Source organism: Hippocampus zosterae, chromosome 9 (assembly GCF_025434085.1).
Source record: "Hippocampus zosterae strain Florida chromosome 9, ASM2543408v3, whole genome shotgun sequence".
Lineage (NCBI taxonomy): Eukaryota > Metazoa > Chordata > Actinopteri > Syngnathiformes > Syngnathidae > Hippocampus > Hippocampus zosterae.
Window position 1 is genome coordinate 3,004,819 of NC_067459.1, and position 24,464 is coordinate 3,029,282.

A 24,464-nucleotide genomic window follows, 5' to 3' on the forward strand; every position below is an offset into this window, starting at 1 on the left:
GCTGTTGTCGTAGTTCAAAGCTTAATGTGTGGCGTGGCGCAAGTACGTGCTCGCTCTCACGCGAGCACAGCAGAGAGCAGCAGACTATCGGCTGCTGAGACGCGCTTCACTCGAGTGACGTTGCTACAGTACGTGCATATTATGGAGCAGCTTCCGGACAAACACAAATTGTCCGCCATGTAGAGCCATTTGGATCTCCTTTTGGAGAATAAGGTTTTTATTAAAATACAATACAATACAATACAATACAATACAATAAGGTCGGTCCTTGGTCCTTGGCCTTGGGAGTCAAGCCCTGGGCCTTAGCCTTGGGAGTCAAGTCCTTGGCCTTGGCCTTGGGTTGTCGGTCCTCGGACACAATGAGGGATGAGAGCTACGACTCCCTCGTCCACAGGTATAAAGTAGGTCCGAGGTCTGCAAGAACCACAAAGAAATTAAATAAATTCCATCCAGGGAAACCCATATCGATGGATTTATCTGGCGTTTTAAGAGGGGCGGGTCTGCCACTGACACGTTGCGCTAACGTTGATACGTTGCGCTAACAGTTAGCGCAACGTATAAAGAGCGGCATCGCAGTTATTTTCAATCACGGTTCGTTCCATTCGCGATCGGCAGTTTAAATAGCGTGTAAAGTCTTTCTTTAACAGTGGTGTCTTTTATGTAGTTATTTTTGCACGGTCTGTGCAGTGGCACTAGAATGTTTGTTTGAACCAAGTAATTTGCGTTACAGCTGGAGTCAATAATGCCGCACTTCACTTCCGGGTTTGGCAGTTGGGATTTGGGAGTCCTTTTGCTTGATTCCAGTTATGTTTGCTGAATGCTTTCTCATGTTTGGAATAATGAATATTGATAATACATAGTTTAAAATCATCGTTGATTTAATTATTTTTTATTATTATTGTGAAGTTGAAGGTATTAAATTAATGAATGTAGTATTAGTGGTAGTGGCAATAGTAGTACTCAGAGAATGTTTAGAGATAAGCCATCTCGTTACCTCTGCGTCCCGCGTCCTAGACACATAATTATAATAACAAACAAAAAAAACTACGACAAGACTGAGGATTTCACGGTAACAATCGTTACCGGTAGCGTGTTGTTTCCGTGGCGTCATTTTCACGGTACCGAAAAATAGTTTAACTATAAAAGTCACTGCACACGAGTTGACTGTGTGATCAACGAGATTTCACTGCGCCTGTATGTGTGTTTGTGATGTGGTGTAGTGTGTGAGTCTTTCTTCTAATTTACTTTCATTTTGTTTTGTTTTCAGTATTGGGGGGGACGCAACAGATGACGTTATATGCACATGCGGGTTGCTATTTTAGTCCGCAAATTGAGGAATCGCGCAGATGAAAGTTTGAGATGGCAGTGAAGAAAAGGTCACCATTCATTCATTCATTCATTCATTCATTCATTCATTCATTCATTCATTCATTCATCCATCTTCCTAACCGCTTGATCCTCACTAGGGTCGCGGGGGTGCTGGAGCCTATCCCAGCTGTCTCCGGGCAGTAGGCGGGGGACACCCTGAATCGGTTGCCAGCCAATCACAGGGCACACATAGACGAACAACCATCCACGCTCACACTCACACCTAGTGACAATTTAGAGTGTTCAATCAGCCTGCCATGCATATTTTTGGAATGTGGGAGGAAACCGGAGCACCCGGAGAAAACCCACGCAGGCCCGGGGAGAACATGCAAACTCCACACAGGGAGGCCGGAGCTGGAATCGAACCCGGTACCTCTGCACTGTGAAGCCGACGTGCTAACCACTGGGTCTACTAATTTCGACATTTAAGAAATTGGAATGCTAGTCTAATTTTTCGTATGAATCGTCCAAAGGGCATATCACTAAACCCACCTGTGACGTACCTGTATGCACAGAACGCGAGAGTGAGATTTGACGCGAGGCACGATTATGAGGCAAGTTGGTCATTAGATTTGTAGGCTAATCGCTGTGAAAAAATTATGAAACAGTATTGGTTATTCTATAATTTACTGGTTGTAGCATGGTAACTTTATGAATAAAACATTCGTCACAAGGTGTAGTAATGCTAATGTTAACTGTTAGTAGACTAATGATGACGTGTGTTAAATTCTTTCATCAAATTGATCGTAGATTACACATGCATCGTCTTGGGAAGAGGATGTCAAGCCACATCAATATTTACCTGTATTAATGATTACCAGTCAATTAATCTTTGCAGTGTGAGATTGGAAAAAATACTCTGATGATGCCACATGAGTACACCAGTTTTTGATCCATTTATTTTTTGAAATAAACCTGGAGTACACAGCTGCTGATGTAATGTTCATTGTTAATGCATAGTTTTCAAATATTGACCCTTGAAACATTATACTTTTGAGTTTCGGAATTCTTCTCAATATCAGTCAAAATAGAAAAATTTGGTTCCCATGATGAACGTTTACGGAATCCAACATTTGTTATCGTGGTTTCCCATTGGGTAATCCGACGGAACCGAAAAACGGTTACCATGAATTTCCGAAATCCTCAGGCATGCTCCTGAATTATTTACATTTTTGCAGCATTTGTTTATAATTGTATGTATATGTTGCTGTTTGTGTTATTATCATATAGAATTGAAAAAGTAGACCCTTTCAGAATTCGAAATTTGGGATTCTCTCAATGCATAATCGGACTCATACTTTTCTGATCCGCGAGTCCCTGGGACTCGCTGCCGGTAAACTGTAAAATTATCACTGAGAGATTACCACTTTTTCTGCAGTCAGTGATTGACTTCGATGCAAAGTCATTTCTCAACTTGTGTTCGGTGCCATGTCATGCCTGTTGAGTGTTGATTTACTTCATATTAAGAAACGACTGCACTAAAACATTAATTTTTAAATGTATATCATATGATTTTTTTTCTCAGTATAAATAACACGTACCCTGACTGTTCCACTCTTTGAATAAAAACACTTCATTCAAGTGTGAGGGAGTGCAAAGTGTTATGATGGAGGGGTGTTGCAAATCATGAGGATCTGCCAAGTGATGATAGCATTGTTTTATAAATGTCCTTGGCTAGGCCTCAGTTTCAAAATCAGTCCTTGGTCCTTAGCCTTGGCCTCGGAGGCAAGTCCTTGATCCTTGGCCTTGGCCTCTGAAAATTTCTCAAGTCCTTGGCCCTGGCCTTGCCTCGGAAAAAAATTCCAAATCCTTGGCCTTGGAGGCAAGTCCTTGGCCTTGACCTCGGGTTGCTGGTCCTTGGACACAACTCTGGTGGGAGGAAACCAGAGTAGCCGGAGAAAACCCACACAGGCACGGGGAAAACTAAAACTCCACACAGGAAGGCCGAGATCGAACCCACGACCTCTGCACTGTGAGGTCAACACGCCAATCGCTGACCACCGGGCCACCGTTGCATTTTCATATTCGAGAAATCGAAAAGTTTATTGGCAAGAGCGATTGATGGAGTAGGAAGAAAAATAGATCAAAAAAGAAAAAACGGTGAAAGTGCTGGAACACTTCAGAGAGAAATGCGCACCCTGTTGTGTTATCATTGTCATTTACGGTCACTGCTGAAGATGCCCACTCGGTTAATTTTATCTAGTCGTTGGTCCTATATGGGGCTTCTTTACTGTGGTATTAATGTTGATTACATTTCTGTTATATTACCCCAGTGAGTGGGTTGGTCTCTGTTATATATGACTACGGTCCAGTTGAGTGTTGTCTTTTTTACCATAGTTATGAGTGCAACATACTCCAACCATTGCACAGGACGTTTAAAAGAAAAAAAGAGAGGTGTAATTGCTCAAACAGGTTGAATTTGAGCAATAATGGTTGCAATGTCTTTGCCACCACGTTAATTGGAGACACGGGATTGTCCAGCGTTGGTACTGTCCACTCATCACCTCACAGTTGTCACGATTCGGTTTAGGGACCAACAGGTGGCACTGTAGAGCTCCCCTGGCAGCTGCACACCTCTTGGTCATAGGTAATCAGGCCTATAAAAGGACTCCTGCCCGCACACTCAGTGTCGGCATTGTTGCTTTTGCTACTGTCATGTCTGTTTGTCATGTTTTGGTTGTTATGTTTTATCTTCAGTAGTGATGAGTCCATGAGGCCTCATGAGGCGTGTCGACACACTGACACACTGTGTTGATACTGTGCGGACACTGTGTCACTGACCACTGCCACCTGCTGGACCTTCAAGATCCCTGCAGCCCACTTAACAGACTGAACTGACTGATAAATCTATTTGTATCGGTAATAAATTGGCAAAAAGTGAAGGTAAGATATAAAAAAAAGGAAAAGAAAATAGTCATCATGACAAATATGTGTTCAAAGGAGTAGAAAGAAGTAAAAAACCTACCCCGAGTCCTACCCCTTCTTATATATGAATTGATCATTTTTCAAAATAGGAAAGAAAGTCTACAAATCAACAAATGCTTTTACCCTTATGTATGCTGTACTTATACATTTTCACAACTTTAGGTTTGTATATACAGTACATACTCATTGGAGCACATGTATATGTCGATTTTCTCATGTTCATAATGGATGCTACATTTCATTAATATATTAAATCTCATCAATGTATTTCTGATGTATTGCTATATTTCATGAGTGTATCGAATTTATCAGCTTAATTCTGATTTGTGTAGTTGTCTTGTACTACTCTCGAATTCATTTTTAATCTCAGCAAGAGAGTTACTCATTTTATTGGTCCGTTTCAGAATCATTCCACAGATTTACACCTATTACAGGTACACTCCTTTGCGTGATGTTTGTTCGTGTTTTGGATTTTTTTGTATAGGTTAGTACCCATTAAATGATGACAACTTTCTCGAATTTTAAAAAGCTTCTGGATGTTTTGGCAAAGGAGGTTGTTGTGTGCTTTGTACATTAATTGAAGTCAACCAGGTCATGAGATTTCATTGCTTAATTTGATAAACAGTGGATTTGTGGGTTCCGTCTATTTGGAGCCAGTGATTGTTCTGATTGCTTTGTATTGTAGTTTTAAAACAGAGTGCGTTTTACTGGCTTTTTCCCTTATTTCCACACAATAGGTCAAATATGGAAGTAATAAAAGTATAATGTGTACAAGGATCTCTTATTCAGCACATCCTTAGTTTTTGGGAGGATCCCTATGGTTTGGGATATTTTTCTTTTATTATCTATTATGTAGCTGCCAGCATGGTTTTGCATCTACAACTGTTCCATGACATTTTCATAAGGTCATTCATCGATTTGATGATGAAGTGTATACAATATCATTCACATCCATGCATTCATTTTGCAACATTCAATGTGTTCAAATAATGTGAAGATCATTTGAATGAGGATGCTTGTGGGCTTTGACTTCTGTGTCAACTCAGCTGGTGTGTCAATTAGAAGCCTGTGTGGAAATATGGGGAAATGCCTGCGTGGGTTTTCTCCGGGTGCTCCGGTTTCCTCCCACATTCCAAAAATATGCATGGCAGGCTGATTGAACACTCTAAATTGTCCCTAGGTGTGAGTGTGAGCGTGGATGGTTGTTCGTCTATGTGTGCCCTGCGATTGGCTGGCAACCGATTCAGGGTGTCCCCCGCCTACTGCCCGGAGACGGCTGGGATGGGCTCCAGCACCCCCCACGACCCTAGTGAGGAACAAGCGGTACGGAAGATGAATGAATGAATGAATGAATTATGTAGCATAGACCACTTTGTAGTGCTTTTTAAAGCTGTTATAGTAACCTGACATCTTAAATTGTCCCACTTTTTACCACCACTGACTTTGAATATTAATGTTTAGCATCATCTCATCGAAAGAGTGTGAATTTGCGACAATTCTCATATTTACTGGGCAGGGTAAATCCCTTAAAATCCTTCTTGAGGATTTTTATCAAACAAGTGAAGCACCGGCACACTTTTACAGGTATTAGTAATAACATTATGCAACGACCTTTTCAACCTTTTTTATTCTCATTATTTGCTGATGAAAAGCGAGTGTCATGTTTTATCAAACATAAAATCGCCACGATTTAATCCATTAAAAATAAATTAATTTCACAAAAATCCCAGTTGCTTACATTGATTTATGGACAATTCCAGTCACTTTGGGCCATTTCACAACATAAAACGTGGCAGAATATTCTTATTCCTAAACGGATTCTTACAAACTCAGTCTCATTTCATTCGTGAAACATCTCGATTTAATGATATCCTTTTTTTGATATACAGGTGGTCTGAAATTTTTTGTAACAAACCCACATCATGTAACTAAATGATCAGCTTTTGAACAGGTATGATACTTGTTTGGCGACCGCTCATTGCGGTCCAAGGAATGCTCAGAGTTTGCGTGAATGCTCTGACGCCTGAATAATTAGAGCAGGGGTTTTCCAAACTCGGTCACCGAGGGTCCCTTGTCTTGTGGAAAATGTCTCCCTCCTCCAGTGCACCTAATTCAAATGATCAGCTCATAGACAAGCTCTGAGAAGCCGGATAACAATCCCGATCATTTGAATCAGGTGTGTTGGAGGGGAGAGATATCTAAAACAAACTGGATAGGGGCCCATCAAGACCGCGATTGAAAACCACCCGCATCACTGCTAACACACATGCATGCACACACTATTATTTACTTGTTTTGTTCTTTGTGTCTTTATACGACTTCAGGGCAGCACCATCCCAATCAACCAAGCAAGACCCAACTGCAACCTCACCTTCACAAAGAAGGAACCAATCGGGTAAGGAGAATTCAAATTCCCATCAAATCGATTCCTTCATTTTGAGTTATTGTTTCCATTCTAGTATTAATGTGTTTCCAAACCCTTATTGAGACAAGGCCCGCATTTAATTGAAGAGTTATAAGAAGCCATGACTTACTATGTTTCATTTATTGCAACTGGTGGGCTTTTTGCACCATCTGCTCGCTAATTGAGGAGCAAATACCGGTAATTGTTCTACCATTCACTGTACTTTGATGGCATACATAAATGAACAGAGATGTATTTGTCATGAATAAATATTAGTTTTCAAGCAAATTAGTGACATTGGATAATTTCATGCGACACCCATGATGGTCTCTCACAGCACACTTGGGTGCATATAAGATAAGATAAGATAAGATAAGATAAGATATCCTTTATTCGTCCCACACTGGGGAAATTTACAGCCTCCAACAGCAAGAATGTATGTAGAAAGAAGAAAGAAGAAAGAGGAAAAAAAACAACAAACATCTTTCAATTCAATGCAATATGAACACAAAATGGATAAATCACAGTACTATTTACAATTTTCCTTCACATCATTTAATTATTATTATTATGATTGTTATTTTTTATTCATCAGCCTGACAGCAGTCGGTAGGAACGAGCGTCGGTATCTCTCCTTCTTGCAGCGGGGGTGTAACAGTCTCTGGCTGAAGGAGCTACCAAGTGCTGTCAGGGCGGGCTGGAGGGGGTGGGAGGGACTGGCCATCATAGCTTTTAGCTATGACACCCTCGTTGAAAATATGTGTAGTACTGGCAGAGGTGGGGATCTCAAATCCATCCATCCATCCATTTTCCGATCCGCTGTATCCTCAAAAGGGTTGCGGGGGGTGCTGGAGCCTATCCCAGCTGTCTTCGTGCAGCAGGCGAAGGACACCCTGAACTGATTGCCAGCCTATCGCAGGCCACACAGCGACAAACAACCATCTGCGCTCACACTCACATCTAGGGACAATTTTGAGTGTTCAATGAGCCTGCCAGGCATGTTTTAGGAATGTGGGAGGAAACCGGAGTACCCGGAGAAAACCCACACAGGCCCGGGGAGAACATGCAACACACAGGTAGGCCATCAAACCTCTGGCCTCCTCTGCACTGTGAGCTCAACACGCTCACTACTGGACCATGGGTCTCAAGTCATCAAACTCTATTTGAGTCATATTTAGATCAGCAATTTTAGGACTCTGGACTTGCTTGCATAAAACTGATGAAAGCCTATTTGACTTTTCCTGTCCAGGGCGGTGTCATTTATTGGCAGCTCTCTTAGTTTTAGCCATTGTCTCCACATAGCCAGGCATTTAAAAAAATAAATCAATAAATCCACCTCTAATTGTATCAAAAAAACTTTCATCCACATTGCCTCATTGGTTTCAAAGACACACAGCCACACTAAACCGCATAAGTGCGTTTTTCACTGCACATCCGGAAGAGGTGCGTTGTTGACATCTTTAAGCTGCCCTGAGCATAGGTTACGCTTGGTCAACTTTTATGAAAAGAGAGACCTGATTCAAAGAAGTTTTAAGAATTTTAAGAAGCTTATTTATATAAATAATACACTCACCGTGGTATGATGAGGTCGGTTAGAAGTGAAATCGGCCGGTCTTCCTCCTTCCTCTGTTCGAAAGGAATCACCTTTTCACCGGATAATGTTTGTTACAAAGTTGAAGGAAAGGTCGAATGAACAGGGCTGCTGCGCTATGACTTGACTCAAGTTGCTTAAAATTTCGTGGGGACTCCATGTGACTTTCTTGATTTTCTTTGCACAGTACCTCGGAAGTAGTTTGAAACTCAAAGGTTGTTATGCCTTGAGAATTACTCATGACTTGCACATAGCTGACTCTCACCTCTGAAATACAGCATTCCAATTATATCCTTATATTTGTGTCTAAATGCAAAATGAATGCTTGTAAAAATGAGTGGGTGCACAAACCAAACTTTTAAATAAGAAAAAAAGAAAATCTTGCGTACAACTTTAACTCTCCTCCACTTATTGCTTGTTACAGTTGAGTCAAATACGTTATATTATTTACTACGAGGACGGGCCCGGTAGTCCAGTGGTTAGCACGTCGGCTTCACAGTGCAGAGATATAAAAATGATTTAGTAGATATAAACACATAACGGGGTAGGACTAGATAAGTTTTTTTACTTCATCCTACTCCCTTGAACATAATAACTGTGTTGAATGAAGACTGATTTCTTTCTTTTACTTTTTTATCTACCTTATTTTCTGTCAAATTATTACTGTATATGTTTTATGTTCAATAAACAAACCAAACCAAACCAAACCAAAACCAGAGGTACCGGGTTTGATTCCAGCTCCGGCCTCCCTGTGTGGAGTTTGCATGTTCTCCCTGGGCTTGCGTGGGTTTTCTCCGGGTACTCCAGTTTGGTTGTTCGTCTCTGTGTGCCCTGTGATTGGCTGGCATCTGATTCAGGGTGTCCCCCGCCTACTGTCCGAAGACGGCTGGGCTAGGCTCCAGCACCCCCCGCGACCCTGGTGAGGATCAAGCGGTTCGGAAAATGGATGGATGGATGGATGGATATTTACTACGATGAGGGGATGATCAAGAATCCTGAGTGTTTCTCATAGAAGAGGGTGTGGCAAATATTGTCCATTGCACACAGCACGATGCAGGTGAGGATCAAGCGGTTCGGAAAATGGATGGATGGATGGATATTTACTACGATGAGGGGATGATCAAGAATCCTGAGTGTTTCTCATAGACGAGGGTGTGGCAAATATTGTCCATTGCACACAGCACGATGCAGAAACAGAGGTTTTTTTTTGGTATTTCTAATCATATAATGATTAGATATTAAATTCAGATTGCACACAATTGAGGTAAGCGTAGTGACATCTCTTCCAGTTCCTCACGTGGCCCTTTTGGAATATAAATTGGTCCCTCCTGGTATCGAGAATCGGTGCGAATGGGAAATTGCAAGTGTTTTTCGAAGCAGTACCTTTCCTGTCCTTCTCTTTAGAGTGTGTGCCGTTGTGATTCCTTGGAATTACCCTCTGATGATGCTGGCTTGGAAGACAGCAGCATGTCTATCAGCCGGCAATACAGTTGTCCTAAAACCTGCACAGGTCATTCTCTGTGATATTGTCATACAAATATAAATTGTTTGCTGTGGAAATTTTTAATATTTTTTTTTTCATTGCCAGGTGACTCCACTTACAGCTCTGAAGTTTGCAGAGTTGGCAGCAAAAGCAGGATTGCCTAAAGGGGTGATTAATATTCTACCTGGATCAGGTAAGAACATTTGATTGTATAAAGTTCTCCCTTTGGTTATTTGTTTTTGTAAGGAAAACTTCCTGTAACAAGGACAATATAAATAATAATGTGGTGTCAGACATCCCCAAAATATCACATTCATTTACCGTCACTTCCCTTGAATTGGGTGCTGACACAAGACGTAGATTTGATTCCTGAACTTCATCACTGAAATTTTCAAAATGCTCTTTCAATCATCCTGGCATCCTATTGGCTAAGAGGGACCTCTACCGCCTGTGTCTGTGTGTTTATGCCGCGGACAAGAGGAAGAGCACTCATCCTCCATCAAAAAGTAGTTTACACATCACATGTCAGTCTGGTGACGGATGGTGGTTATGTTGGCAGCTAAATGCTAAATTGGTTGACACTGAAACAATCGTAAACAGTTCAATTCACACACAGGATACTTGCAGCCGATGAAGAAAGCTGGCTGTGTTGTATGCCTCCAGGTCCCATCTCACAGACTTCAAGGCTATTGTTGTCTCATATTGCTGTTGTTGCACCACCGGTCAATCAATCGTACCTAATGCAGTGGGAACGCGCTGGTGGAGCACAGGGAGGGGTGGGTGGACGTATTCATTGAATACAACACCCTATTCTACACTATTTGGAATGTGGGAGGAAACTGGAGTACCCGGAGAAAACCCGTGCAGGCACGAGGAGAACATGCAAATTACACACAGGAAGTCTGTAGCTGGAATCGAGCCCGGTATCTGCACTATGAGGTTGACGCACTAACCACTCGACAACCAGTAAAACAATATCAATATATTGTCCCCTTAATTAATTACTAAATCTACAGAAAGAAAATGAGTGAATAATTACCGGTCATTTTGATAGGATATGGTACTGGTTGTACCAAGAGCTCTTCTAAATAAGACAATATAACCTTTTTTTTGCGGGGGGTGGTGGTGTAAATATAGGCACTCTCGTGGGTCAGCGCCTCTCTGACCATCCTGACGTCCGAAAACTGGGGTTCACAGGTTCCACAGAAGTTGGGAAACACATCATGAAAAGGTAAGAGGGCTGACCGAATTTGCAAACCCATCAAATGATGAAGTAATTTTACAACCTTTTTCTGTTTTGATTGCCGTCCGTCAAAAGCTGTGCAATCAGTAATGTTAAAAAAGTGTCATTGGAGCTCGGAGGAAAATCCCCTCTCATCATCTTCAGTGACTGTGACATGGAGAAGGCTGTGCGCATGGTATGTACGTTTGTAAATTTTGCAGCACACAGTACAGTGATAAAACTCTTGGGTGACTTCTATTTCAGGGCATGAGTTCAGTGTTTTTCAACAAGGGAGAAAACTGTATAGCTGCTGGAAGACTGTTTGTGGAAGACACTATACATGACCAGTTCTTGAAGAAAGTGGTATGCGTTTTGTCACATTTGCTTTTTCTAATTTAAGATTTGTGTTGTATGTGTATGGGTTCGGAGGCGGCCTGGTAGTCCAGTGGTTAGCACGTCCACTTCATAATGCAGAAGTACCGGGTTCAATTCCAGCTATGGCCTCCCTGCGCGGAGTTTGCATGTTCTTCCCGGGCCTGCGTGGGTTTTCTCCGGGGGCTCTGGTTTTCTCCCACATTCCAAAAAACATACATGACAGGCTGATTGAATGCTCCAAATTGCCCCTAGGTTTGAGTGTGAGTGCAAATGGATGTTCATTTCTGTGTGCCCTGCAATTCGCTGGCAACCGGTTCAAGGTGTCCCCCGCCTACTGCCCGAGGACAGCTGGGATAGGTTCCAGCACCCCCCGCGGCCCGAGTGAGGATAAGGCAGTTCAAAAAATGACTGACTGAATGAATGAATGTGTATTGTTTTTTTTTTTTGTTTGTTTTTTTCCCCCCAAATAGCATCGTAAGCTGTTCAGATATCTTGTTCCTCTGAAATAAAGACTTACTTGTGTCATACGATCAGCTGAAACAAAATACAAATAAAGTCACATCAAAATACTTGTCTGATAGGTTGAAGAGATTCAGAAAATAAAGATTGGTGATCCACTGGACCGCTCCACAGATCATGGCCCTCAAAACCACAAAGCCCATTTAGACAAATTGGTGAAGTTTTGTCAGACTGGTGTCAAAGAGGGAGCCACCCTGGTCTATGGTGGCAAACAGATAGAGAGGCCAGGTAAGGCCCAGTCTGTACTGCTTTTTAGCCTTGGATGTTTTCAACTAAATAGATAACATTGCTGCAAACGTACATGTATATATTTAAATGTTCCACTTTCATTTGACAGGTTTCTTCTTTGAACCTACTGTATTCACCAACGTGCAAGACCACATGTATATTGCTCAAGAAGAGTCGTTTGGGCCTGTCATGATCATTTCTAAATTTAAGAGCGGGTAGGTTGTCATCACAGATTATTTCATTCATCCATCCAAACATCCATTCCATTTTTTTACCATTTATATGGGTTTGGGTCATGGAAGCATCATTTTTAGCTGGGAACACCAGACAATCCTCTCCCAGACACTTCATCGAATTCTTCTGGACCTCGCGAACCGCATGCGGCTCTTTGGCAAGGGCAACCGCCCATTCACCCTCAAAAACCCTGCTGATAGAGAGAGCACGTCCCCTCTTCCACAGCAGAGATGGGCAGACGTTTTGGCTGGGGCGCCACCTTGACTTTTAAAATTTGACAGATGAGCACAAAATATGGTACATATAAACAACTGCATTTTTGACCGTCCGTATCAAACATCAACAAAAAAGCATTAAAGTATTAACATACTTTTTAAATTAAGAACAGTGTTGTTGATCACCTATTTAGCCAGTGCATTGCTGCAGATGGGTTGTACAATCTTTCCTTATAACAGAATTTCTTTATGTGGGAAATAACTATGATATACTGTATGCCCTGTCTGAACGTCCAAGTATGTTAACAACATAAATGTGTGACAACACAAGCAACAAACATTACCCCAAAACTGTTTATAACACAAAAACTGCAGCATACAGAACAGGTATATGAACAAAATATAACAAAATTAGGACTCTTTGCTACAAAATGAGACTGGTAGTAACCGATCTGGTAGCTTTTCTTTCCACTCACTCAATGTCTCTAACTTTACCTCCCCTCGATCACGCAGTTGTGCAACGAACTTTTGAAGCCAGCCACGGGATGCGTCGAAGTCCTCGACGCTCAAAGTTAGCACTTTGGAGCTTGCCTTCTCTCTTATTAGCGGTCCAGTTTGCCGAATGTTTTTAGCACGATAACAGTCAAACCATTGCAGGAAATGTTCATTTACTCGACTGTCCGTCGAGCAGCAAGCAATTCACTCTGAGCAAGGAAATTGCCAGAATCGGACTGAGCAAGAATTGCTTCCTTGTTTTTCAAAGTCTCGTAGATTTGAATCTTTCCAAATCCAAACTTCTCCTGAATGTTTTGTACATTGTAACCCGCTTTCATTACAAGTCCAAATGAAATGAAATGAATGCAATCTTTCACATCGAACCATAATTGTGTACCAGTCTTCGGCGGGCTGGATTAAAAATACCAATGGGCCGGATCCAGCCTGCAGGCCGCAGTTTGCCCACCACTGTTTTAGAGGCATATCGACCACGATCCAGCATCCAGAGCCTTTGCAAACTACAGACCGCTCACATACACTGCTGGAGATTTGCCACCAAGGAATTTTTTAACCCATCAGTGACTTAAACCCCAGAGATAGGAGAGTTGACCTCAGGGTGCCCATACTCTGCTTCCTCAAGCACACCAACTTGGGCTCATTCTCTGCCAGAGAGGTGAAATTCCACACCCTCTAGAGCCAGCTGGTTAAGCTGTTGGCCAAAGTCGAGGACGTTGATGGTCCCATACCATCAACGTCCTCGACTTTGGCCAACACCCAGCTCATAGTGCACCCGACCTCTGCGGTCCCTTCCATTGGTGGTGATCCCAAGGGAAACAGATTGCTTAACTCCTATAAATGAGTAGTGTTTTCATCATAATTCCTGCCTCACCCATTTTTTTGTCCCTGTTTTAGTGACGTCGATGATGTCCTGAGAAGAGCAAACACTACAGAGTATGGCCTTGCCTCAGGTGTTTTTACACGGGACATTAACAAAGCTCTGTATGTCAGCGAAAAACTCAATGCTGGTACAGTCTTTGTCAACACCTACAATAAAACAGATGTGGCTTCACCGTTTGGAGGCTTCAAACAGTCTGGCTTTGGCAAAGACCTGGGTAAGAATACTTGAAAACTTGTATTTCAATTACAGCTGCAACTAACAATTATTTTAATAATCCAATAATATGTCAGTTATTTTCTTGATAAATCTATGAATTGGATGAAAAAAAATCATATTTTAATTTCTATCCCTTTATCCATATATGGGTCACAGTTTCAAATTAACAGTGCAGAATGCGTAAGTGCGACTCAGTTGCTGGTTTGCCAGTAAATGGGCAAAAATATTGATGATTGTTTTCCAAAGTAAAAGGAAACATTTTATTTTGATTCAACACAGAGAAGAGATAATAAGTCCCCTATCATGGAAGACAATGGAATTCTGAGAATCTTTACGCTTGAGAAGCTGAAATCCCGACAATTGGGTGAATTTTTAATTCCAAAAAGTATTGAAACAAACTATTGTCAAACATAATTATTAATTAATTTGCTAGTCTCTTAATACTCACGCCTCTCATTTCAATATTATAACTGATTTATTTTGATGAAGAATACTGTTTATCTCATTTCACTCAGTGCCTGAATTTGGTCAGGGGCAGGTTTGGTTATAGACATTGGAATTCAGCCAAAATCTGGGACTAAACTATGCCTCTAAAGCTGAACAAACATTCTGAATTCATATGGCTGTTGCCGAACATTTCACAAAACGGATTATGCCACCGTTTTTTACTCACTTCAATGAGCAGCAAATTACTCACTGCACATGTTTTACTCATGTCAAATCCTGAATACAGTTTGTAAAGAATAAATTCCACACTTACCTTTTGTCTGTGATACTCCCATCAGGCCAAGAGGCACTCAATGAATACCTGAAGACTAAGGCGGTGACCATTGAGTACTGATGCTGAGCCAATGTGTCCAGTTTTCTACTGATTTTGATATTGTGTTGTATCTGTTGAACACATTGTCTTTCACTCATTTCAGTAATATGCCTTGTTTTAGTAAACTTTCAATGGTGGCCTTGGATGAGTGATTGAGTTGATTGGACATGAAAACATATATTGCTTTAAATATGTCTTACATCATGTCACGACGATTTTAATATGTGTATCAGATCTACAGTGAACCTTCTTATTAACATTGAGTGAAAATACTTGCATTGCTACAGTATTTGGTACATAAGACAGTTTGAAAATTTTGTTCAGACTTTAGCAAGCATCATGCAAGTTGATTTGCATGCTGATTTGCTTTCGCGGGCCACAGAAAATTATTGAACAGGCCATATCTGGCCCCCGGGCATTGAATTTTACACCTGTGTTATAGAGAATGAATTTTTCAATAATGGGTATTAGTAATACTGTAGTTTTTATCTGTAAATGGCACCTCAATGGTGAAATGCAATACACCATCGATTTTGTTGAGTCGACATTTTTTTCTGAGACAAATGATTTCACAGTAGATGTCAGCATTGCCCAGACAGACAACATTTGGAATTCGTGTTTCAAAATAAATATGAGAATTTTATGCATCCTCATTTCCTGTGTGATCTGTGTGGTTCCAGTTATAACCTTACATATCTCTGTCTTGTATATCACCTCAGAGATAAGACTGACTTGTTACGAACAATGTGATATTGTACTGCACCTGTGAATATGCTCTCAAGCACCTGTACTTTACAAAGTATCAACGGATAGATAATATGTTAACCACAAAGTAGCTCTTCTGTAATGGTTTGCGCTTTGCAACCACAGAATCTCTGTTCGAGTCGCGCTTTTTACAAATGTAAAATGGCAGCTAAGTGTAGTTGGAGAGATGTAGTAGTGCCAAATGATTACTGTTGAGGTGCCCTTGCAAAAGGTATCTTGATGTGCAACACTGCACACACGTTTAACTCTAACATCTCTCCTTGCATGCTTGTATGTGTGTTTTCTGATCATCTGTGAACAACACAAACATACAGCAAAGTTAAGTTTAATTTCTCAAGTTACCCCAGTTTCCTGAACCGGCAATTACTCCATCTTTTCTGCTTGGCTCTTGACGATGGCGGACGCTTTTTGCACAGCTCCTGCCCCCACCCCGCACCCTCTCCCTGCTCGCCACTTAGTCTTTGTGCTGTCTTTGTCTAACTTTTTCCTAGCCTCCTACCGTATTTTTATCCGAAGAACTGACCATGGAATTAGTTGGCTGGTCTCTCGATGCAATCGACAACATTTTTTTGACGGAAAGAGCAGTCAGTGGGGAGCCTGCTTGCCCTCCGGGGACATTTGCTGCCGGATACACCCTGGATCCATGGAGAAAGTGGAGACCGGTGTGCCTGGCAGTACTGTCCGTGGAGGATGTGGAAGACATCTACATCATTGGGCTTTTGATAACAGGTATGCTGCTGTTTGGTGTTGGCACCTTTCTGTTCTATCGCAAAATTCAAACGACGGGAGCGGCTTTATTGGAAGTGAAGAGGCTGCCGGTCATTCTGGATGCTTTGGCGCGAATGTCCAACACTCAGACTCAAGCGGTGAGTGAGCTCAACCGCAACATTGTTGCCGTTTTGGAGCGACTCCGCGCGATCAACAACAACATGGAGAAGTTGGAATCCGCGCTGCGGAAAGAGTTTTCCGATTCGGCCGGATCGGCGCCAGTGAAGAGAAACAGACCACGGACTCAAGGCTGTCTGAAATTGTTGGCGGCCGTCCCTCCAAAACAAACAACGCTATCTGGCCTTTCCCCTGGATGGAAGTACGCATGGAATCGAGGGACCCCACCATCACCCCCTCCTTCTCGGCCATGGACTGATAAGCCGGGACTGTCTTCATGATGAGCAGACCTCGACAAAGCAGCTATGACCTGTACACGCATACATATACACGACTGGACAACCACACGCGCATACACATCCTTGTTATCACCGTCTTCATCGCTCCGATTCTTTTTCCCCCGTGACGTGGTTCGACCTGTGGAGCGCACGTGGGAATCCGTGCCGCTGGTCAGGCGGCCGTGTCACGGTCACCCCCCTCCTCCTTCCCATTCATCCTTCCCCTTTATTACAAGTTATGTATTGTGACTTGTTGTAACTGTCATTTGCTTATTTATGTGTTAGGGTCTTTTTTTATCCTGGACTTAAATTATCCTCAGAAGAGGATGGTTCGAGCGTGTTTTTTTTCCCTCTCCCTACCCAGCGTTTTCCTCTCTGAAGTCTGATTGTAATTTCCCCATTGCAGGACAAATAAAGGATATCTTAATCTTAATAAAGGATATCTTAATAACTTTGTGGCTTGTGGGCTGAGGACGACCAGAGGGCAGGAGCTGATTACGCCGTGATCAAAAGGGCCCGAGCAGTGACCGCTGTGAGGTCCCTGTTGTTTTTATAGAAATTATTATTCTGATTATTTTTAGGGGTGTTGGGAGGGGGATTGTTCACAAAAATTAATCTTTAAAAAATCTTTTTGTTGTCTTGTTTGTCTGGTTGAGAGGGAAGAAATTTCATCTGTGCTGTATGTTGCACATACAGCGCATTTGACAATAAACTTGACTAATCACATTTTTGCAGAGCATGCACAAAAACACAAATTTGCACACTTATTGGCCGTGATGAAAATTTTCATATTTTAAATTTGCCATAAATGATGGAAACAAACACCACGTAGAAAGGAAATAAAAGCTAATCCTGGTACGCTTGACCAAGGCTGACGAAAATTGGCTGGCATATGAAGCACCCGGAGACGTTTCCAAAAATCACATAAAGCCACAGTCTAAAATGAACAGGAAGTGACCGATTAGGTTTTTAATGTCCAATTGTGGCCCATTTTTTCACATTTATAATTTGCATCCTTGTCCTGGAGGATTCATTTATTTCAAAGTTGGGGTACACTGTCTTCAGACCTGGGACAACAAAGGGGAATTTTTTTTATGACAAGAAATAGATATTTTATTCTTTCATGTTTTTCTCTGTGGATAACCAGGTCTACTTCATGTTTGCTCAGAAGAGTGTTTATGCCTTCATGATGTTAAAATATAACATTTATGAGATTCCGTGAAACACTACTATGCATATTTTTTCTATTTGTGGGCCACCCTGGTTGCTATTCCCCACTAATAGAAGGGGTCATCTGTACATATACAGTATTGCAAAGAAAATAACTTCTCCTTTGATCGCCGATATATCCCAGGATAGCGTTTTCCCTTACATCACATGAAAATAATGGCCAATTTCTCATTTGTTAAAAAATACATATTATGTGAAGAACACACAATAAATTCAACTCAAATCAATAACTAAATACAATGAAACACAAATATCAAAATCAAAATCTGTGGTAGCACAATTTCTTTCAAGGAATACAGTGAAGTGTAAAGAATTACAGTGACGACAGCACGTTTTCAAATAACATTTAGGAATACCTCCCATTTAACCAGCGTTTTGGCAACACAAATTTGTCATCTTTTTCTTTTGTTGAATTCAGCTGCAGTGACTCAATCTGAACATTGGGGGGCAGCCACGCTTTCTTTGACAGAAGGACAACTCGAACATTTCCGAAGAAAAAATAATGACGTCACGTCGGGTACTGTCATGTTGTGTGATTAGCTGTCAAAAAAAAACCACTAAAAATGAAATACAAGACTGAACCAAATGTGCGCTACAGGCCCAGATTTCGAACCCTTACCTGCTTTCAGCGGGGACAAAGCTAGATGTTAATACTCATCTGCCTAATATGAACGCTATTGTAGTGATCCACTTTCTGTCAATTCATAGATCAGCAAGCTATATTCTTGTTGCATATACACGAGCGCTTCAACTGCCCTGACAAGGAGTAGCCCAGCTCATTGACGTTGATGCCGGGGACGGGTGGAAGGCGAACGTGTGTTGGAGCAACTGCGGGACTATTGTTTCCAGGTAGCGTATGACATTGTTGTATTTAGTTGGCACTTGAGATACAAAGTCTTCCCACCTGCTTTGTTTTCTCTTTCACCGGAGAAGACGCCCCTTAACAGTTTTGTGGGACCGACAATTTCTGATTGTGAAAAGAAAAAAAAAGATCAACTGCATGCGTCAATCATGTTATAATAATAGTATTTTTTAACAGCGGCAGATTGTGGTTTGTTTAAAAATTATTTTGTTAAGAAGCATAATATAAACACGACAGTCAACATCAGTGGAGCGCTGCGGTCAGATCACCCTCCATTCGCAAAAGACTATCCAAGGAATTCAAACAAAGTACAAACAGAGGAGCAAGTGTGGTTTTCGTTTTGGCTTTAGAACAACCAACAAGATCTATACCCTCAGCAGGCTTCTCGGGGTTTATGGCCCTGCCAATCCATATGTATTTTGTGGACTTTGAGTAGGCGTTTGACTGTGTCCCTCTGGTAGTTCAGTGGGGATACATTGGGAGTATGTGGTTTCTGAACCCTGTGATTGCTGCTGTTTGGGCCCAGTACTGCCAGTGTCAAAGTTGAGCCCGCATTGCCGGCAGCAATTTGGATTTGTTTCCAATGAGGGGTGTACTCTGCCAGGCTACCCTTTGTCACAAATTCTGTTCATATCCTTTATGGAAAGAATTTACAGGTGCAGCCAAGCTGTCAAGGGGGTCGAATTTGGTGGCCTGCCATTCCATCTCTGCTTTTTCCAGATGATGTGGTGCTGTTAGCTTCTGTAAGCTGTGAACTCAAACACTCGCTGGAGCAGTTTCCAGCAGTGTATGAAGCATTTGGGATGAAAATCAGCATCTCCAAATCTAAGACCTTGGTTCTCAGTCGGAAACAGGTGTAGTGCCCTCCCCAGATAAGTTATGAAATCCTTCCCCAAGTAGAGCAGCTCAAGTATGCCAGGGTCGTGGTCATAAGTGAGGGAAGGATGGTGTGAGATGTTGACAGGTGGCTCGGTGCAGCGTCTGCAGTCAAGTGGATTTTGTATCGGTTCGCCGTGGTGAAAAAGGAGCGGAGCCAAAAGGCTAAGTCCTCGATTAACCTGTCGACCTACATTCCTTCCCTCAGGAGCTGTCTGTCATGACTGAAAGCTACTGCTCCTCTGCATCGAGCAGTCAGATGATGAGGTACAAGCATCTAGTTAACTCATTCACACAGCTCCCTGGTGAGTTGTTTCAGACACGTCCCACCGGGCTGAGGACCCAGGGATAAGCCGGGACTCACTGGAGAGACTGTCTCCCAGCTGACTTGAGAACGCCTTGAAATTCCCCCAGAATAGCTGAATTTAGTGACTGGGGAGAAGGAAGTCTGGGCTTTCCTGCTAAAGCTGCTGGCCCTGTGACCTGACCCTGGATAAGTGAAATAAAATGAATGTATGGATGGAGGAGGTGCTGGAGAGCGCTCCCTGCTGGGGACTCCATCATTCTGATGGGGAAATTCAATTCTCACATGGGCAATGACAGTGAGACCTAGAACCTCCCAATCAGAACCCACGCGTCCTGTTTTCAGTCTTCTGTACTTGTTACGGCTTGTCCAGAGGCTCCCACATAACACAATGCTGCAGCATACCATCTGAAATTGTAAACACATGTAGGATTACTGCTTGTGGCGATGCAGCTTTTGTTGCTATTTTTTTGTGTAGACTATGGTAAAATACCCTCTTAAATCTACTTTTCCTTGTTCTACTCTGGGAGAATCAATGTGTTATCTTCTACTTTTTTGTCCAGATGACGCGATGGACCCAGCTATCCAGCAGTTTGCTCATCATTGCAGACACAGACAACAGAAGCATTGTGGCAGCACAAAGAGGAGAGACACAGTAGATAATATAAGTGTTGAAGAAGGACACAGTGACTCAGACTTGTCCGACTCTGAGAGGCATTCTGTGCTGCCCTCGGGTGGAGTTCCTCCAAAGCTTGAGCTGCGACCAGAAGTCATCCAAACTAGAAACTGCCCCTCTCCTGGCATCAGACCCAAAGAGCAGAGACTTACACGGTATGACTTCCCAGACTTTCTCCCTCCACCGTTTAATTCCTGGACCGTTGGTCAACTCTCTGTTTTCTACAACACAGAGCACCGAGGGGCCGCGCGACATCGGCCAGTCTCCTCACTCGAAAGATATTTGGAAAGGCTGCTGGAATTAGAGTGGCAACAGTTTCAAACTATTCAGGAAGAAGGTGGAATACCTACCTGTCAAAGGACACCTCATACTTTCTTATCATGCCTCAGCTCTCCAAAATGCTTTCTTCAGTGCCAACGTGCCTTCCCCCTTACCTTCCTATCCTCTCTAGCCAGTCATTCTGCCAAGCTCCAATACTGTCCCTGTGTGCAGCTACAGATACACAACACTTCACGCTGCGTTGTGTCCTGCCGCTCCACTGACAACCATCAGCCACTTGGCCCGCTGTTGGGTAATAGGAGCACTATGTTTTTTCCCAAAAGAAGTTACAGTGAGATTCGTGTGCATGTCGAAAATAGTTCACCCTTCCGACCTCCAAGGTTGAGCAGCCCTGTGAGAACAAACAATAGCCACATGAGGAGGATGGAAGCGTTGGGCAACATTCGCAATCCTATCCAAGTTGCAAAACACAAACCTGCCAGGTACCCAAGCACCTCAAGAGAACGGAGGGACCATGAAGTCGCATGCAACAGAACAGGGCGTATAAGGAGAAGTGTCTCAGAGCAGAGAAAAAGTGGTGCAGAAATACAAACTGCATTAGAGAGGCCAATAAGGGGCTCCGAATGCAGAAAAAAAGGAGATACAAGGCAAAAAGCTGTGCCCAAGGAGCAGGAAATAAAACCTAATGCTGTGAATGCAATTAAGGACAACTTACCCGGTCCAAGTATTCTGCAAAAAACAGATTAAAACAAGTTCAATTTCTTTCATAATAGTAATTTTAAGTTTCATCTTAAGAATTCAGCGAAAAAATGTTCTCTACAATATGTTCAATGCAGCCGTACTAGTCTAAACTTGGTATTTTGGTTAATATTGCGTTTGTGGAATGTGAATTTAGTAGCTAATATCCTGTTTGGGTGCAGGGGTGCATTTTACCACTTGCTGTTGACTGAAAATTACATCACAATTGCTCAGGGGTCACTTAACGATCAATTGCGGCTGTTGTAAACTGTTGGCATAATTATTACTTTATTTTATGTCCTGTACTTTTTAAGGAAGGCAAACAGGCTTTTCCTGTGTTCATATCATGATATATTAAATCCTTGTTGGACGCATGACATTGAAAGACTTGAAATGGACACACCAAAACAAAAAGTATCGATTGAGAATTTTGCTTCATAACAGAGTACACTGCCACTTAAGATGAAGGGAAAAAACATACAGCTTTCATTATCACAGATTTGCAGCCTCTTTTTGCAGTTGAAGTTGTGTGGTTTGAGGAGAAAAAAAAACAACGTTCGAGCCATGTTATGTTGTGTCCTCTATGAATGCGCGCTTGTAACAAATGAATGACAAATGGACAAACACAATTTTTTTTGTTACAACTTTTTAATTTTATTAAATTTGTTATATATATGTATATATATTTTATGCTAATGCATTGTCATGTGTATGTATATATATATATATATAGTCAATGCATAAGCAGTTACCATTAAAAGGAACCTGAAATAAGTTGCATTATTCCAATTTTTTCTGATGGGTGAAATAAAGAGGTCATTTTGAGACAAGAAAAGAAAAGTTGTTTTCATTATACACAAAACAAGTCCTGTACCCAAAAAGCACTGAGCCATGACCCAAAAACTGGTACAGATCATGCCGTGGATTTTTCGACGAGATGAGGCAAGTCATGTCTCTTACTCTCCACACAAAACTGACCTCTTCACATAGCAGGCAACAAGCTTCTCCCCTTCAGCCCTTTGATAGTTTTCATCCCGTTGATACACGAAGTCTCATGCCCTTAAAGATACAGGACATGAGTGAATGTCCCTCCCTTGTGGGTCACCTGTACCAACCCACCCCTAATGTTTACTGTACATCTATCGAGCCATCCATTTTCTGCATCTTATTCATGGTTATGTGTGAGCACAACTGTGTATGTTTTCATACATTTTAACATATTTCTGATCTAAATCTATAATAATGTGTTTTCAAAAGCAGAGATGCCGAGACTAATTAATGCAAACAAATGCTCAATAAGTCATTAAAGCAGAATACATATGGTTATATCCAGTAACGACTCATCTAACATGTTACTTTTCTTGGTCAACTAATCACACTAGAATTCCTCTTCAAATATGACAAACTGTTGCTCCATAGGATGTACTTACTTCTACTTGAAGGTGATATCAATATTTCAAAGGGTAGCAACTTTCATCATGAAAGGCAGTTGCAGTTAACACCCTCCAGTGAGAAAGAATTTACAAAAACAGCACACACTTCTCAACCGCGGTGCCTTCATCACACAAACGTTTTGTGCATTCAACAAAACTAATTCTGGACCAGAGCAGTAAATTATAAAGTACCTCGACTTTGCAGAAAAAAATATTTTTATATCCTACTAAGAATAATTAAAGTAACTTCAGAGTCAATGTAAAATAGAAGAAGTACACATAACACAATACATTTAAATACAAAGACTATGAACTTTTAGTAAAAAAAAAAAACATAAATCTCAGTTCTTCGTTGCAGGCCCCTATGTTGCTCGGGTCTGTTGTGACTTTACAAACGTATGGTCTGGTTACATCGGCTACAAACAGTCCAAAATGTACAGCAAAAACGACACTTGTTTCAGAGACTATTTTTTTAGTGAAGTGCTCCGCGGGTCAAATCCCTGAAGCGTGTGCAGAGTACCGTAATCTAGATGAGTGGTTCATGAAGGGGAGCTGAAGCGCGTGTTGATGACTTTTAAATAAAAACGAATAAGCACTTTATTTGACCTCCTTATTTCACATTTCCACTTGTTGTATAAGCACAAACATAGACAAAGTAACACAGACCAATTCATGTAAAAACACTCCTCAAATACATACTGTATATATTATGTGTTCAGAGCATGATTTCGATATCCTTTATTTGTCCGGCAATGGGGAAATTACAATCAGAATTCAGAAAGGAAAACGCTGGGTAGGGAGAGGGAAAAAAAAAACACGCTCGAACTATCCTCTTCCGAGGATAATTTAAGTCCAGGATAAAAAAGACCCTAGCACAGGCGTGTCCAAAGTCCGGCCCGGGGGCCAAATCCGGCCCGCGGTCGAATTTAATCCGGCCCTCGGCCCCTGTCATAAAATCAGTGCCGTCTGGCCCGCAGGTTGGGCGCAATGGAACACGTGTTGCATTGACTGAGGTCTCGTAGACTGGTGAGTGATGTTTTATAGCAGTGGTCACCAACATGGTGCCCGCGGGCACCAGGTAGCCCGTGAAGACCACTTGAGTAGCCCGCCAGTGCCTGGACATTGTGATTTGCTAGTAGAAATTA

At 41.9% G+C, this 24,464-nt stretch overlaps 2 protein-coding genes across 5 annotated transcripts in view; both read left to right on the plus strand.

Annotated features, from left to right (window-relative positions):
• aldh1l1 (aldehyde dehydrogenase 1 family, member L1) overlaps positions 1-15,646 on the plus strand; it is a 35,750-nt gene extending 20,104 nt beyond the window's left edge. For both annotated transcript variants that reach the window (XM_052075091.1, XM_052075090.1), the window contains exons 14-23: positions 6,618-6,688; positions 9,693-9,798; positions 9,877-9,964; positions 10,909-11,002; positions 11,090-11,189; positions 11,258-11,356; positions 11,950-12,115; positions 12,225-12,330; positions 13,972-14,171; positions 14,959-15,646. In XM_052075091.1, the coding sequence (XP_051931051.1) occupies positions 6,618-6,688; positions 9,693-9,798; positions 9,877-9,964; positions 10,909-11,002; positions 11,090-11,189; positions 11,258-11,356; positions 11,950-12,115; positions 12,225-12,330; positions 13,972-14,171; positions 14,959-15,014 (1,086 nt within the window). In that variant the 3' untranslated portion in view covers positions 15,015-15,646. The remainder of the gene's footprint in view (positions 1-6,617; positions 6,689-9,692; positions 9,799-9,876; positions 9,965-10,908; positions 11,003-11,089; positions 11,190-11,257; positions 11,357-11,949; positions 12,116-12,224; positions 12,331-13,971; positions 14,172-14,958) is intronic.
• Positions 15,647-18,663: 3,017 nt separating this feature from the next.
• LOC127607107 (protein FAM217B-like) lies at positions 18,664-22,660 on the plus strand. Of its 3 annotated transcripts, XM_052075203.1 has the most exons (4): positions 18,664-19,000; positions 20,757-21,024; positions 21,102-21,206; positions 21,321-21,456. In XM_052075203.1, the coding sequence occupies exons 1-4, from the start codon at positions 18,940-18,942 to the stop codon at positions 21,409-21,411; spliced, it is 525 nt and encodes a 174-aa protein (XP_051931163.1). In that variant the 5' UTR covers positions 18,664-18,939; the 3' UTR covers positions 21,412-21,456. The 3 variants fall into 3 exon arrangements, with proteins under 3 accessions (XP_051931163.1, XP_051931162.1, XP_051931161.1); XM_052075202.1 differs by having other exon boundaries at positions 20,757-21,206; positions 21,321-22,660; XM_052075201.1 differs by having other exon boundaries at positions 18,665-19,000; positions 20,757-22,660.
• Positions 22,661-24,464: the final 1,804 nt, after the last annotated feature.